Genomic DNA, 14893 nt, shown 5'->3' with positions numbered 1-14893 from the left:
ATATCATGAAATCATTATCCCTTTGCAATTATGCTAAACACTGGAAAAATAACAAAGCTTTGGCAAGTTTTGTCCTCTGTATTTAACAGCTCCAGAGTTCTGAAGGAATCACTTAGACATGTTGGTGAAATATGCCTGTTCATAGTGATGCATGGGGAGCTGTAAAGGTACTCCTGCTTCAGTCTAGTAAATGTAAATCTATAGTCATAAGGCAGTCAGGCTATCTTAGCATACAGGTTAGAAAAGAGAAATCAGAGTAACATCAATCATTATTTAACACAATATGGGATAAATATATATGAAAATGCTAGACTGAAACACAAGCCTAGTGTATTAAAATCACACAAGCACCACATTTTTTGTAAGAAAACTTTTATGCAAGTGTAAAAAATACTGTACATTAAAACACATTAGGCATTGCATATTGTTAACATTCATCAGGTTCATCTTCTCTAATTCACACAAGGTAGGATCACAAAGTTCTGCAACTCTGTCAATAAAAAGCACCTAATTTAAATTTAGCTGATCTTTCTCTCAAGTTTGTGTCACCTCCGGACCGCTGCGGTTTTAAGATCCTGTCTAAATATAAAGCATCGAGGACGCCAGCCATTTCTGTTTGTTCTGCTAAACTGGTCTGAGTCTGACTGAGGTAGGAGGGACACTTCATATACTCTATACTGTTACGTCTTTACTGCCGTTTTGAAGGCAAGTCTTCACACGTCTTCAAAAAGACTAAGATTTTCCACTGCGGTAAACAGAGCTGAGTGGTTGGACAGCTTCACTGTTGGTGATTTTTCCTTCTTTGAAAAACATTTTAGTTACAATTCAGTGTGCCATTTTCCTGCTTAACATCTCTAACAATGGGTATCCACAGCTTTGTGAAACAGGTGAATTTAGACATGTATCCAAAATCTAACGGTTTTGTCCAAGTCAGTCTAATCCTCATCGAATTCTTCTGCCCCCTGCACATTTCTGAATGTGATGCGTGTTGGAACACATCTAAAATCGTGAGCCTACAACTTGAATATCATTCTAAGGGAGGAACATGAAGATCGTCTTGCCTTTTCAACGCACTCACACTCCTCACCTGACTGGAACACTGTGGAGTCTGCTGTTTGGTCTGGTACACTGTCCTCTTCACAGGTAAGTATCTTTAATAAAAGCTGGATCATACTGGCATAGACGTTTTTAAATCCATGGTGTGCAATAAGAATGGGACTTCCAGGTTCAGAGTGATCTACAAGTTTCAGCCAGGGCGAAAACAGTCCAGAAGTGCCCAGCGGGCAACCTTGAAGGCGACAGGTCAAATCAAAATCAGGTATTTTGTTTTAACTCCTTGGAACCATGTGATCCCACCTCATTCACACGAACGAGGCATCAGCTGCGTGCTAACTTCCCCCACTCAATGACCATGTTCCTGATTTCCTCCTGAGCCTCTTCAAGGTGACGAACCTGCTGGGTCCACCTCAAAAAATAGCCTGAGGGTTAGACAGCGGGGCAGAGTGAGCACCAACACTTAAACTAAACTAAAGCGGTAACAACATAAGCTCAGAACAGCAACACTGCAATTACATTAAAGGCTAAAAAAGATGAGGTCTGAAAACAAGTGCAGGGCAAAGCTCACCTTTCCAGAGCTGCAGGGACTGAGGATGAACTGAGGGCCAGATTGCTAGCTCAGTGCGTTCATACAGGGGGTTAGAGTAGTAATCCCTCTCCGTGGGCCTTAGCAGAGCCCGGAACAAGCAGTGAGTCCTTTCCTTTACTTCCAAGGCACACCTGATTGAAGGGCAAACAAAGTGTGAATCTTAGTTTGAAATGAAGACACTCGGCAGCAATCTTTAAATATGTAGAAAAAACTGACCTTTCCTGATCACTGTTACACAGAAAGGTGCCATAATCCGAGGCATAAACTTCAGTCGCCAGTCGCAGGAGCAGCGCCTCAGAGAAGCCCAGAGCCAAGGGGAACTGCCGCCAAAGCTGCCACACGCAGTCCAGCAGCAGCAGGAACACCGGAGACTCCTGCTGGAGACGAGCATGGGAGTAAGCTGAGTGAGCGCATCGCTGCTGGAACGGGTGTCCTGCCTGCAAACACACAAACACGTGTCAGCTTTTAGGATCTAATTTTGTGGCAACAGATAGGCTCAGTCCTGTAGTCGCTGGGTGTGCTTCTATTTTTAAAAGCTCACCGCTTGTTTGGAAACTCGTGTCAGAAGTAGACAGAGATCCCCGATGTTACAATGCATTTCTTTGGATTCTCGACAACATTTATGGGAGCAAATCAAGAAAAAAAGACATTTAAAATTCTTTGTAATCCTCCCCGACTTAAAACCTGGCACGCGCCTGTATCCACTCTCTCTCCAGCAGTCCCAAGAAGCCCTCCACTGTGCGGCAGCATGGATCCATGATGAGCTGAGCCAGAGTGCTGATGAGCAAAGAGCAGTCTGTCCCTTCAGAGCCGTGAACAAGAACAGAATGGCCATCCCTGGAAGAAACAACACTCATTAACATGTACAAGAAAAACAAACCTGTGTGTAAGGAAGACAGTTATGGCCTTCTTTCTGTTTCTTCAAGATTTAAAACAAGTGGTTGTTGACTTGCCCTCACTTCCTTGTGTCTACATTCAATTCAATTCAATTTTACTTATAGAGCGCCAAATCAAAACAACAGTCACCTCAAGGCGCTTTGTACTGTAAGGTAGACCCTACAATAATACATACAGAGAAAAGCCAAACAATCACATGACCCCGTATGAGCAAGCACTTTGGCGACAGTGGGAAGGAAAAACTCCCTTTTAACAGGAAGAAACCTCCAACAGAACCAGGCTGAGGGAGGGGCGGGGCCATCTGCTGTGATTGGTTGAGGAGAGAGAAGAAAAACAGGATAAAGACATAATGTGGAAGAGAAAAAGAGATTAATAACAAGTATTATTCAGTGCAGAGAGGTCTATTAACACAGTGAGTGAAGAAGAAAAGCCCAGTGCATCATGGGAATCCCCCAGCAGCTTACACTTATTGCAGCATAACTAAGGGAGGATTCAGGGTCACCTGATCCAGCCCTAACTATATGCTTTAGCAAAAAGGAAAGTTTAAAGACTAAGCTTAGAGTTAGAGCAGTCAAGGCAGATAGCTGCCTGTCCCTGATCCTGATTATGTCCGAGCTCTGTTCCTGTTAAAAGTAATTTCTTCCTCCCCACTGTCACAAAGTGCTGATCCTCGGTGGGTTTTCTCTCTAATATTATAGAGTCTTTACAATAAAAAGCACATTGAGATGGGAGTTGCTGTAAATTGGTACTTTCCAGATAAAATTGAATTAGTCACAAGATATTACCATAAAGTTTTCCAAGTCATAAGAGTGTGGGTGTTATTCATACCTCTCCACACACTCCACCAGCAGGCCGGCAGTAGAAAGAGCATTTTGGACGTGCGACAGCCACTTTGAATTCTCCAGCTTACTGAGCCAGCGGTCCATGTTGTTGGACTCATCACCACAAGCCTCCACCAGTTTAATTAGGCTCTCCTGGAGAGCTTTACCCCTGCACACATATGAGGCAGTGTATAGCGAAGCAAGTTTGACAAATCAGTATTATCAGACAGTCAGCAAACACACCTTTCCATCTGTCTGTGAAATCTCTTCCAGCGGTCGTAGAACGATTTAGACTCAAACCCTCCACCTGTCATCCTGGCCTGTTGAGCCTGCTGCATGGAGCGAGTGTCAATTATGTAGCCTTTGTCCGAACCCTCAATCACAGCCTGGAGGAGCAGCTCATCTTCCTTGCAGCGCTTCCTATTGGCTCCTAGCAGCGGCTGACTGCTGCGCATGATGACCTACAACATTTTTCATCCTGTTAACAATGTTCAGTCAAATGTGTAGCCTTAACCATAACAGTTTTTTAAATTTGGGACTTTAAATTCTTTTATTTTCGTGTGATTGCTTTGATTTTGGCTCTCTTGTATTTTGTATCATTATCGAATGAGTTTCTCTATGGCTTCCTGGTTTCAAGTGTTGCAGTTTTCTGACAGTTTTCTTCTGTTCACTGGTTTTATGAGTGTTAGTTTCACTCTCTTTCCTCTGAGTACTGGTCTATCCTCCTGTGTCAAGCTCACCATGTTCAGCAAATCAGTTCTTTTATTTTGGTAGTCAGTTATATTTTATCCTGTGTCTTGATTCTCTTCACCCGTGTCTTGTCCTCAGCCGTTCCCACTTCCTTCGACTATATATTGTCCCCCTGTCTCTCCTGTGTTAGTCGTTGGATTGTTTGTTTCCTCGGATGTTTTCTGTTCATGTTTGGACTTTTTGGACATTTTATATTGCTTTTAGCCATTCTGCCACAAACCGTGACACTAAAAGTGAACACTAAATCACCTCACCATGCCGTTCTTCTTGTGGTAGTAGCAGAGAACAGGGAAACGTCCTCCCTGTCTGAATTTGGCTGCTTTTTTCAGTGTGTCGTCGTCTATGCTTTTTGGGACGATGACTGCCGGAGGGTAGGAGGGACAAACCGAGTAATCTCTGTTCACGGTGCTCAGTCTCCACTTCTCATACTGAAAAAAAGTGAGAGAGAAGGCGATAAAGGAAAATGTGAGCTTTAGTATCAAGTAACCTGTTATTATTCATGCTAACCTCCCGGTTGCTAAAGTCACAGGGGACTTTGAGCTGAGCTGGACTGGGAGTAGTCCAGTTCATAGGTGAGGAAAGTCTCATTATTTTTATTTTGCATAAAGCGTGTGCTTATGCTCCAAGCTAATCCTTAGTGGATCTTTAATTAATAACAACTGCCCTATTATGGCTTATTTGATTTCTTAGTAAGAGATTAAGAAAAATAAAAGACCATGACTACTGCTGGACAGACTGTTTTCCAGTTGATGAACTCAGGGATGATTTTAGGGAGATCTGAACCTTTCTTCATGTCCAGACTGTAGGATCACTCCTGTGTGGCCTCTTTTAGGGACATGTTTTCTCAGTAGTACCCACACCTGATTAGGTGCAGTCCTGAAAACCCAAATTGTGGAACTTGATTCTAATCGGTTAACCTCATGAATAGGTACCATTTCCTCAATATAACAAATAAAAATGTACTCTAACCAGCTGGTTACTTAAGCATAAGTACTGTAAACAGTAGCTCGGCTCTCTCCCAAGTAAAGAAAGCTCCTTTTCAAAGACCTCTACTGAATATCTGCTTTCCTTAATGTGCACAAAACCTAACGTGGGGCATGTCTCTTTTTAAGTCTTTTTAAGTCTTTTTGGCACTGTGAGGTTGGTGACCAGAGGAGCCTGCCTATAAAAACAGGTAAAATCAAAAAAAGACAGCATAGTAATCAGTGAGCTTCAGAAATGTTGCTTCTGAAGCTCACTGATTCTTACCCTTGCAGGGCGCCAGATCAGCTGTTTACAGCTACTTCTAATGTTTTTGTAAACTAAGCTAAACTAAAGTCCTTCTGGAAGCCACTCAGCAACTATCCTAAAACATCCCTGCACTCTTATTTGAAACATCACAATGACATAAATCCATAGAAACCGTGCATCAAATCACTGGTCTGCGCCAAAGTAAGGTGTCACGCTTCTTTCACCATCATTGCTGTTGAAGAATTCTCCTATAATGTATCAGGCTAAGTTAAATCACTATAGCTCTGTTTGCCTTACCGCTATAACAACTTTCTCACTTTTCTTAATTTTATCAAAGAAACTTAATCATCAAGTTCCCTAAATTGTAAAAGGTATTCTTAAAAACTCTGTAAGAATGGTTGAAGCTCGTAGTTTATAACTAGACAGAACAGCTCAGCTCCTGTCGTGATGGAAAGAGTCGGTGGGAGAGAAATAATTGGGACTTGCAAATTCCAGCCACTTTATCATGGGTGAAAAACACTACTCAGGCTGGTCTGGTTAAAAGCACAGATATCCTACATGTTCTGGGAATTTTGTGTCTGTAAAACACATGCAAAAATGCTGCCCTCAGCTGCGACCCTTCACCATAGCAACATGCCATTCCCACGGGAAGACGTTGGTGTGTTATACATGAATTCAAGCTGTGTGCAACACATTCTGAAGTTAAGGGGAAAACAAATGAAAGCTAAGCAAGAAGGATATCCTGAATCCCGACCCCTACACTTCCCTGGCATTTTCCTGTCATGTGGTTGTAGGGACATTATTGGAAAATGTTACCTGAAAAATGTCTGTGTCTACAAGTATTAAATTATCTACAGCAGAAAACAAGCATACAGAGTTTTATATGTTGCTTACAAGTTCCTTCATCTGACTGTAGTGCATTTCAGGAGATGAGAGACCCCACTGCTCCGGCAGGCTGAGATCAACAGGTCGGTAAAAGAAAGGGTACATTGCGGACACGCAGTCCAGACAGGACAGTGTCTGCAGAAAGTTAAAGAGAGATTACCGATACATGCAAAGAAGTGAAAAACATATGCAGAAAAATAGCAGGCTACTCTAAGACCAACAGTTATTTTCTTGTGCCTGTGTGTTTCAGGTTGCATTAGTTGTGTACCTCGATAGAGTGTGCAATGTTGAGACACTGTTCCATGCCTGGGATGTCAAGCTGGAGCACACGCAGATCTTTACACTTCATCGTAATTGTTCCAGATGAACCAGACATCCTACACACACACACACACACACACACACACACACACACACACACACACACAAATATATGATTCTTATACAAAAGAAAACATGCACCCCCTCTAAGAGCCCCATTTATTGCCTATGGCGGTGCATGAGGCTCGACTTGCAGCAGAAAAAGTGGGCAAAACGAGTCAGGTAGGTTGTGTGTGTGTGTGTGTGTGGGGGGTGGCAATACCTAACAAAAGGTTTCAGAGAGCTACGAAGAAAAAAAGCTGTTAGTTGCAAGCAGTACACAGCTCTGAGCATGTGGAGGGTGGCAAACGGAAAAAACGTTGCATTAATCTTGTTGGGAAATGTTACTTCTTCAGAATTGCATCAAGAGCAGCACACAGCATGACATGGCAACACAGAGGATGTCCAACCTTTCACTGTGGCTTGCATTAGAGAAGAAGCCGGAATAGCCCGTAAGGTTTTCCACACTGGTTAAAAAAGATTTGAGGAAGGAATGAGAGATCAGAGGAATTACCGGCAAGTTCACACCGTTTCGTGTTGATTAGTGTGATTACTGGTTTGATCATGCGAGTTATAATCATAATAAATAAGTTCTAAGAATCACAAGTCCACCATCAAATATTTAATCATCAATTTAATCAATTAAAAAATAATTGAGATAGAGAAAAGTGCGACATTGTTCTTGCAGGATACTCGTTACTTTTCTTATAAGACACGTTTTTGATCTGGTTCCTTATCACCTTTCTGATCTCAATCCTCCCTCACCTTTTCTCAATGGCATCGATGTTCCTAAGGAGCAATAAAACCTGCCGGGAGTCACTCTCCTCCCTGTCCGAGAAGAGCAGGTGGTGGCCGGTGATGCACAGGGTTCCTCTGCTCGGGGGTTGCAGCGGCTGTCGGAGCACAACATCCTCCACATTGGCCGTCTTGATGTGCTCAGCAAACTCCATCAGCTCCCCTTCAAACACCCAAAGTCCGTCTGCAGAACTTTGTTTCTGTTCTTTCTAAACTACAGAAGTGGCCGAGCACCTCAATCACGTCCTCGCCTCTCTTGTAAGAAAACGAAAGCGGGCTTCCTCCTCTGCACGCACAGCTGGTTGGGCAGCGTTGCAGCCGCGCTCTGTTTGATTGGCGATAAGAAGTCTATAAATAGAAGAAGCTTCATATTTTCCTGAACATTGTCGTCCTCTTATGTGGCTACACCTCTGCACACACAGCTGGCTAAGCTTAACTGCCGTGGGAGTGGAAAATGTGCTGCTTTAGGCGACAAAAGGCGGAAGTCTACGTTTCCTGAGACAGTGAGTGAGAAGTGACACTTATCACAACTTGTGCGCACTGCAGAGGGGGGGAGAGCCACTGTGAAGTACCTGTAGTATATTAGGTTGTCACTAGATGGCGCCATACTCAAGCACAAAAAATCGTCAATCACAACTCATCTGCCAAGTTGGCTTTTGCTGTGTGTAACTATTGAAATCTGTCAGCTACAAAATATTGACACAGTATCACTTTGCTGGTATTACGATGCATTACAGTGTGAACAAGTGTAGCTGGTACTGAACCTACAACTTTCAGCTTTGACTAGTTTCATTATATTTTGCAATTTGAGATGTTTTGCATTAAATAAAGTCACCTGTAAAATATATAAATAAGTATCTAGCCTTATTGTAAAGAGTAAACGTAACATAATAGAGTACAGTGTATCAGCGCACCCACGTGTGGGCTATTGAACCAAGTGGAAAATATGATGCTTTGTCCTATCCCATCCATCCATTTAAACACACATTTTGCCCCAGGGAATATAATTCATGCAGCATAAACCACAATAATAAAAACAGGAACACTGATGCAAGAAAACACACCACAAACAAGTTTTAAAATGAAAGAAAAAAGTGACCAACATAGGCCTAAAATAACTAGTTTAGATATGCATCCAGTAAGTTTTATATGCAGTCATGGTGGGTTCCACCTCCATGATTCAGAAGCTTGTAGAAGTACCTCTGGCAGTTTTCTGTTTGACTTTATCGATGTGTCACATCATTGTGGAAGAGTTTTAGCCCCGCTCGTCTTTACAGCGTTGCTTCAGCTCATTGAGGTTTGCAGGAATTCATTCATGCTCAGCTCTTTTCAGTCAGGTTGAGTTTTGTACTTTGACTGGATCATTGCAGCACATTAATTCTTTTGCTTTTTTTTTTTTTTTTTTTGGCCAATTTTTATCTGTTGGACAGATGTCTCCACATTTCATTCTGCATTGGTATACAGAGGAGCTCACGGTTGACTCAGTGACTGCTAGGTGCCCAAATCAGCACACTTCCACCACCATGCTCACAGTTGGTATAATTGGTTTGGGCTGATAAGTTATGTTTGGGTGTCTCCAAACATGGTGCTGTGCGTTATGGACAAACAAATGGATGTTGTTCCAGAAGTCTTATGGACTGTTCATTTGCAACTTTGCCAACCTAAGCTGTGCTGCCATGTTATTTTTAGAGAGGAGGCTTTCTCCTGGCAACCCTTCCAAAGAAGCCAACGTGTTCTGTCTTTTTCTAATTTTATTGTCATGAACTTTAACCTTTAACATGCTAACTGGGGCCTGTAGAGTCTGAGATGGAGCTCCTGGGTTTTTGCAGTTTTTCTGAGCATTACTCAGTCTGACCTTGAGGGGAATTTGTTGGCAAATTGCACAGTAAGCCTGTAGGCTACTTACTGTTTTACATAGCTGAACAGAAAACTTGGTTTTTCACCTGACTGTGTGTAAGTATGTAAGTATGTATAGATTTTTCTCATACATCCAGGCGCAGGTTTGTTGTACTTTACTTGATTATTTCCATTTTCATACTGCAGATGGAAATTTAATCTGTACTTCAGTGCACGCAGTTAATTGACCCACTTTTAGATCAAAACTACCCCAGAATGCAAAGCAAGGCAAGCAGAAAGAGAAAAGCGATTCCTGCACATCAACCTGATGTCCAGGAAATACATGCATACATCTGTATTCGTTTCTTCTTTTGGCAGTTTCTCCTGTAATATAAATGTAAAACTATTTTAAATAGTTTTAAGTCATTTAACTTGTGAATGCACAGTAATAAAATCTCAGACTTTGGTTTCAGGATATCTTTTTCCCTCGCCTGACAAAAGCTTGCAAACTCTCCAGCCTCCCTGTCCTGTGCGGGATGGGCGGTCACTGCGCTATTTCTCCCTATAAAGGAGAGGAGGCATGGACCTGTTGCGCTCTAATCGCCAAGCTGCCAGCGCAGAAAGCGAGCCTGCTCCCTGAATGCTCAGCGTGTATCAGCAATCTGCTGCACCGATGGATTTTAAGGAGCTTGGAGACGGCTCGTCCTCCGAGGGCGACACGGAGGATCTGGACAGCGTGAAAGCGCTCACGGAGAAGCTGAAGTTACAGACCCGCAGACCGTCCTACCTCGAGTGGCAGGAGCGCGTACAGAGCCGAGCGTGGAAGGAAAGAAATTCCGCGGACGGTCCCGAATCAGGAGGACAGCAAGTCGTTTCCGTGCCGGCAATTTTGAGGAGGTCAGAACTGGTTGTGGGCAGCATCTGTGGCTTTGACACTATGGACGATGCCCTGGAGCATCTTAGAAAAGAGCTGGTGAGTTCCTCCAGAAATTTGATTTGATTTTTATCTAAAGATGCGTCACGCCCTGAGAAATAATTTGCACTTCTTGATAATCTCCAATCATTAAAACTAATTAATGAATAAGTAAATAAATAAATAATACAGAGTCCTTATCCATTCTTGAGAAATACAGATAGCTATCTATCTCCTACTTCACCTTTAAAACAGATAGGCATCTCTTTAGGTGTCAGTGATCTTGCTTGCATGACTGCTTGTCTTAACTTAAGGGAAAGAAGTCTAAACACACAGATTGCGAAACAATATGGTGCCTGTTTTCTCATAAGCTGCAACCCATGTAGTCCACATGATTTTTACCCTTTGATGAGGAGATAGGCACCATCCAAATCCAAACTTCCACATATGTTCTGCTAAACTGAACACTGAAACTCACTTTCTTCTCAAACGCGCTCCCTCCATCCCTCCTCTACCCTCAGAGGGAAATGCAAGTTCAGGACAACCGACTGGCCCGTCAGCTGATCCGTCTGCGGGTGGAGATCCATCGGCTCAAAGTGGAGCAAGTGTGCCACCGTCACAAGGAGATGCTGGACGACGCAACGTACGAGCTGGAGGAGTGCGAAGAGGAGTCGGACCTGCTGTGTGATATCCCCATGAAGGCTGCCTTTGCTCTGTCCACCCCTCTAAAGCATCTGGGCCTCACCAAGATGAATATCAACTCCAGGCGTTTCTCACTGTGTTAAAGACCGCAGGCCTCACTCATGCCACCGAGGACGCTCCGTCACCTCCTCTGTGTTTGTGTAGGCATTATTGTTATAAAGGGTTATTTCCGTTGATGGCGCAGTGGGGCAAAAGTAAAGATGAGCCACTAGCAGCTGTGAATGAAAATGAAAACGTTGATGACTTTGATGTGTGCCTTGGTATGACATGCATGAGGAAGCCTGTGCATACAGACCTGCAGGGGCATACACCTTTATCATCACGCAGCTTCCTGCAGGATGAGGTCTGGGCAGCTCTGCTGTTGACTGAGAGAATTAATGAAGACTAAGAGCTAGACTGAAGTATACTCAGTGAACTGAATATATTTTTAATATCAGAAACCAAGGTGATTTGGTGATGCAAATTCATATTGAACAAAGAAGTTTAAGCGGGACAATAACTCATTTATAAATCTGTTCATATTCTTGGACTCTGCAGGAGTGCAGTAGAAATTCACATTTCAAATATGCCTTATTTACCTTCTACTGAGTTCACTCCACCCACTGTTAGAAACGAGCTCCCCGAAGCCACCTTTATTGTGATTGGCTGCCCCTCTTGAGAAGAGGTGAGGCGATTTTGTTAAGGTTATCCCCTCTCATTGAGGTCATTAGAAAAAACTGTCGGAAACTGTGTTTGGAGCAGTCTGTGCCTGAGCTTTTGGCTCACGGGGATTACTTTGCATACACTGACCTCATTATTGGGAACTTAATTCATGTTTAATATGACTGTTCTCCATTGTCATGTGCCTAGAACAGATATAACTTATATATACAGTGATTAAAACATGCATTAGAGCATGCCTTCGAAAATTACCAAATGAACTTTTAATTTTCTGAAATCTGTCAGCACGTGCAGGCGCTTTAATCAAATTCATATTTGCAATGAAAATAAAATGAAAAATATAATTAATGTTATCTGAGAATTACAGTCATTTACTTGCATTCCTGAACAGAAGCAACAATTTGCCTGATAAAAAAAACAACAGAAAATCTTCTTCTTTTATTTTTTATTTTTTTTTTACAGATTTCTAAATCATTTCTGATCTTATTCATTTGACAGAAAATGAGGAAATGTTAGGTCAACTTTAAGGTTATACAGAAATGAAAGTAGCCCTCCCACGTGTTCAGGTCACACTACCTTACATCACCTCAGAAATTATGCTGCCAGCCTAAATAGGTCTTGGAACAAAAGTGAGATGTTACAATTTAGAAAATGAAATAAAGACAAAACATATTGAAGCTGTTTTCAAGCTTGAATGAAAAAAAAATATCACATATTTCCCCTGTGGCCTGCAGTGCTACTCATGCTACTCATCTCTCTGGCTGTGAGTTTCTCACTTTGCCTGGCTTCTCTTCAATAAAATGGAATCTAATAGCGTTCCCCTAAAATACATTTAAATACCTCAGCAGCAACGTCTCTTCTCTGAAATCATGACTCAAGTTTTATTTTTAATCTACCGTGATCTGCCATGTGAGGACTGCAGTTAAGCAAGGTTAAAGCCTCTTTACTTCTTATTTGCCATCATGCTTTTACAAGCATCATGATTAGATAGATGATGTTCACGTCTGCAGATTTTTATTCATTTATTTTTTAAGTAACTGGGTCATGACCTCTGAAAAGAGTCAGATGTATTCCCATCAAATATATTTTTCGGCACTTTGAATGTCAAGTAAGATTTAGGCAAAGCCATTAACGACCCTTTTAAAAGGTCACGAGCCAAAAAGTTTGGGAAACACAGCTTTACTGAAACTGATGCATGAAGGCAGCTGCTCCTGTCTGGTCTGGGCCGATACAGAAATGCTCAGCAACACGTTGAAGTAAACAAAGTCCTTTAATGCAGACACTTACAGCAGCCACAGGCAGGTCACACTCCAGCATTTTTTACACCTCTTCTTCACAAACCAAAAATATCTCTGCAACCTAGCAGCTGCAGTGACACAAACCAGGAGCTCGTGTCCGATGTTCTTTGTTTTTCATTAGCACGTCAGGATGCTGCAGAGCACTGATTTTAGACTATATGTGGCTGGCCAGTGACCAAGTATATTTTATGTTTTAAATGATTTTGTCTTTAGTTTAGTTTTTTAAAGAATGAATGAATTTAACTTTGGTTCATATTTAACTTTGGTTAAATTCATTCAGATGTTTAAAAGTGTAAAACATCTATTAAATGTATTATTCTATGCAGATTGTTAAATCAAGTTGTAATATGAATGTAATGACTTAACTGAATGAATATATATAAAAAGCGCCTTAAAGTGTAAATTCCTAAATCTTTTTCTTTCACATAAAAGACATATTAAAGAGGTTTTATTTATCATATTTGAATCAGTTATAATTACTATATGATGGGAGACAGTGTTACACCTGCCTGTTCAGAATGGGTCACAGCTTTCTCAAAAAAACCTCTCATCTGAGCAACGTAAGTGTCTCAGGAAACCACACAGCGAATAGAGTGAAATGAAAACATTCCCAGCCATCTTTTTCAGAAACAGGTTGAGGTTTCAAGCGTTTAGAGTCATGATATTTTGTAAAAGCTTGAAAGTTTTGGTTAGATATCTCTTTTCTTTCTTTTTTTAAACAGCCTTTTTGTAAGTAGTTTTGGTTGAAGTTAGAATTAGAGTTAGGCTTGTTCTGAGATGGGAGGAGCAGACATGAGTATGGATGAACAGAGATATGAAATGCTGATGATTGTATGATTTCTGTCGGTGTAAGTGAGGGAAAACATCCCCACATGTTCCAGCACATCCATCTCCATCATCCACCCTCGGTCCTAAAGCCACCCAGGCACAACGGTATCTTCTTTCCTTCCCAAGAGACAGCCATGACCTGCTATAACACTCAGACGTATGAAAGGGGCCCTGGAGGGATGTGCAGAAGCAGACATAGTCAAGCTCGACACCAAATATGCCTTGGCAGAGCGCGGACGCCGTGTTAAATGAGAGCGCAACTAAGACTGTTGAAATGATCACAAGTGGCATACTTCAGGAGTTGTGTGATCTCATGTGGGTCGCGGGACCTCAATAGTTAGACACATGGAAATGAGTATCATATGGAAGACACAGAGGATTAAGTACTACGGCTTGAGGCCGTATTCTTGAGTGAATGCTTTCAGAATAAAGGGCTGCAGACTTGTGTTTCTCAGGCTGCTCATTCTTTGCCCTGTAGATACTTTCCCGTGACCCTTTTTCGCCCGTATCTTTCTGCTTGCCATCAAACCAGCAGAAGATATTACAGTGTAAATAAAGAATAGTAATCCATCTGTTTATCATAAAGCCAAGTAAGCCTACATGATGCACATGAGTAAGCACTAGAGGCAAAAAAAAAGAGCCCTCATTTACATTCACGAAAGAGGCCAGCACCTGCATCATGTAGCAGGAGGTAGGAGGTCTGGAAAACTTTCTGCACACTGATAGCATCGCAGTTTGATTGCGTAACAGAATGTGATTTCCAACCACATTTGGAAGTAGTGACAACTGTGGTCGAGAGGAAGAAAGGAATACCCTTAAAGCTCCAGAAGGCCTGGACAAAGCTGATCTCCAAACATGGCGGGACACTTTTTCTCCCAGCACGTATCAAAGAAGAGTTCTTGGATGATTAGACTTTATCTTCTGTCACATGCACCTACCTATTTACATCACTCTCAAAATTAAAAAAAAAAAGAAAAATGAAGCACGTTTCACACATCCTCCTAGATTTATACTCTGCACTTTAACGGAAAAAAGAGTGAACTCAGGTGGTTTCATCATGAGTGAGACTTAATCTATGCTGTGGCAGTCTTCTAAGCACATATTTCTGTGCACTTCCTGTAATGTTTGGACTGACTTCCTGCTAGTGCACGCTATGTAGCAGCAGCCGTTCACCACAAGAGAAGAGATGCGGTCCACGGCTAGAGTTGTATGAAATGTCGAAAATGCGACAGCACAGGCTTAGAGGGTGTTAACAGGCAGAGAGGTTTTTACT

The 14893-nt window shown here is 42.1% G+C and overlaps 2 protein-coding genes across 3 annotated transcripts; one reads left to right on the top strand and one right to left on the bottom strand.

The window, feature by feature from the left end:
* Positions 1 to 24: 24 nt before the first annotated feature.
* On the bottom strand, positions 25 to 7850 carry LOC147306645 (myotubularin-related protein 9). 2 transcript variants are annotated; one of them, XM_086275457.1, is made up of 11 exons: positions 7354 to 7850; positions 6999 to 7055; positions 6497 to 6605; positions 6238 to 6363; positions 4368 to 4541; positions 3607 to 3824; positions 3371 to 3532; positions 2337 to 2482; positions 1862 to 2078; positions 1625 to 1776; positions 25 to 1478 (listed from the first exon to the last, which is right to left on the bottom strand). In XM_086275457.1, the coding sequence occupies exons 1-11, from the start codon at positions 7536 to 7538 to the stop codon at positions 1378 to 1380; spliced, it is 1647 nt and encodes a 548-aa protein (XP_086131583.1). In that variant the 5' UTR covers positions 7539 to 7850; the 3' UTR covers positions 25 to 1377. The 2 variants fall into 2 exon arrangements, with proteins under 2 accessions (XP_086131583.1, XP_086131584.1); XM_086275458.1 differs by lacking the exon at positions 6999 to 7055 and having other exon boundaries at positions 28 to 1478; positions 7354 to 7849.
* A 1956-nt stretch (positions 7851 to 9806) lies between these two features.
* fam167b (family with sequence similarity 167 member B) lies at positions 9807 to 13178 on the top strand. Its single transcript, XM_086275606.1, has 2 exons — positions 9807 to 10192; positions 10654 to 13178. The coding sequence occupies exons 1-2, from the start codon at positions 9860 to 9862 to the stop codon at positions 10915 to 10917; spliced, it is 597 nt and encodes a 198-aa protein (XP_086131732.1). The 5' UTR covers positions 9807 to 9859; the 3' UTR covers positions 10918 to 13178.
* Positions 13179 to 14893: the final 1715 nt, after the last annotated feature.

This window comes from Aulonocara sp. 'chitande type north' Nkhata Bay, linkage group LG19, assembly GCF_057382095.1.
Source record: "Aulonocara sp. 'chitande type north' Nkhata Bay isolate Kocher_YH1m ecotype deep benthic linkage group LG19, A_spYH_male_GT1.1, whole genome shotgun sequence".
In the NCBI taxonomy this organism is placed as follows: domain Eukaryota; kingdom Metazoa; phylum Chordata; class Actinopteri; order Cichliformes; family Cichlidae; genus Aulonocara; species Aulonocara sp. 'chitande type north' Nkhata Bay.
The sequence above is the reverse complement of the archived record's forward strand: the minus strand, read 5'-3'. Positions and strand labels throughout refer to the sequence as shown.

Excerpts from the sequence above, each read along its gene's own strand:
- LOC147306645 (XM_086275457.1), bottom strand. The coding sequence starts at position 7,538 with ATGGAGTTTGCTGAGCACATCAAGACGGCCAATGTGGAGGATGTTGTG. Across the intron at positions 3,533-3,606 it reads TTTCACAGACAGATGGAAAG|GGGTAAAGCTCTCCAGGAGA; the intron begins GTGTGTTTGCTG and ends ATATGTGTGCAG. Across the intron at positions 2,079-2,336 it reads GAGAGAGTGGATACAGGCGC|GACACCCGTTCCAGCAGCGA; the intron begins GTGCCAGGTTTT and ends GTTTGCAGGCAG.
- fam167b (XM_086275606.1), top strand. The coding sequence starts at position 9,860 with ATGCTCAGCGTGTATCAGCAATCTGCTGCACCGATGGATTTTAAGGAG. Across the intron at positions 10,193-10,653 it reads AGCATCTTAGAAAAGAGCTG|AGGGAAATGCAAGTTCAGGA; the intron begins GTGAGTTCCTCC and ends CTCTACCCTCAG.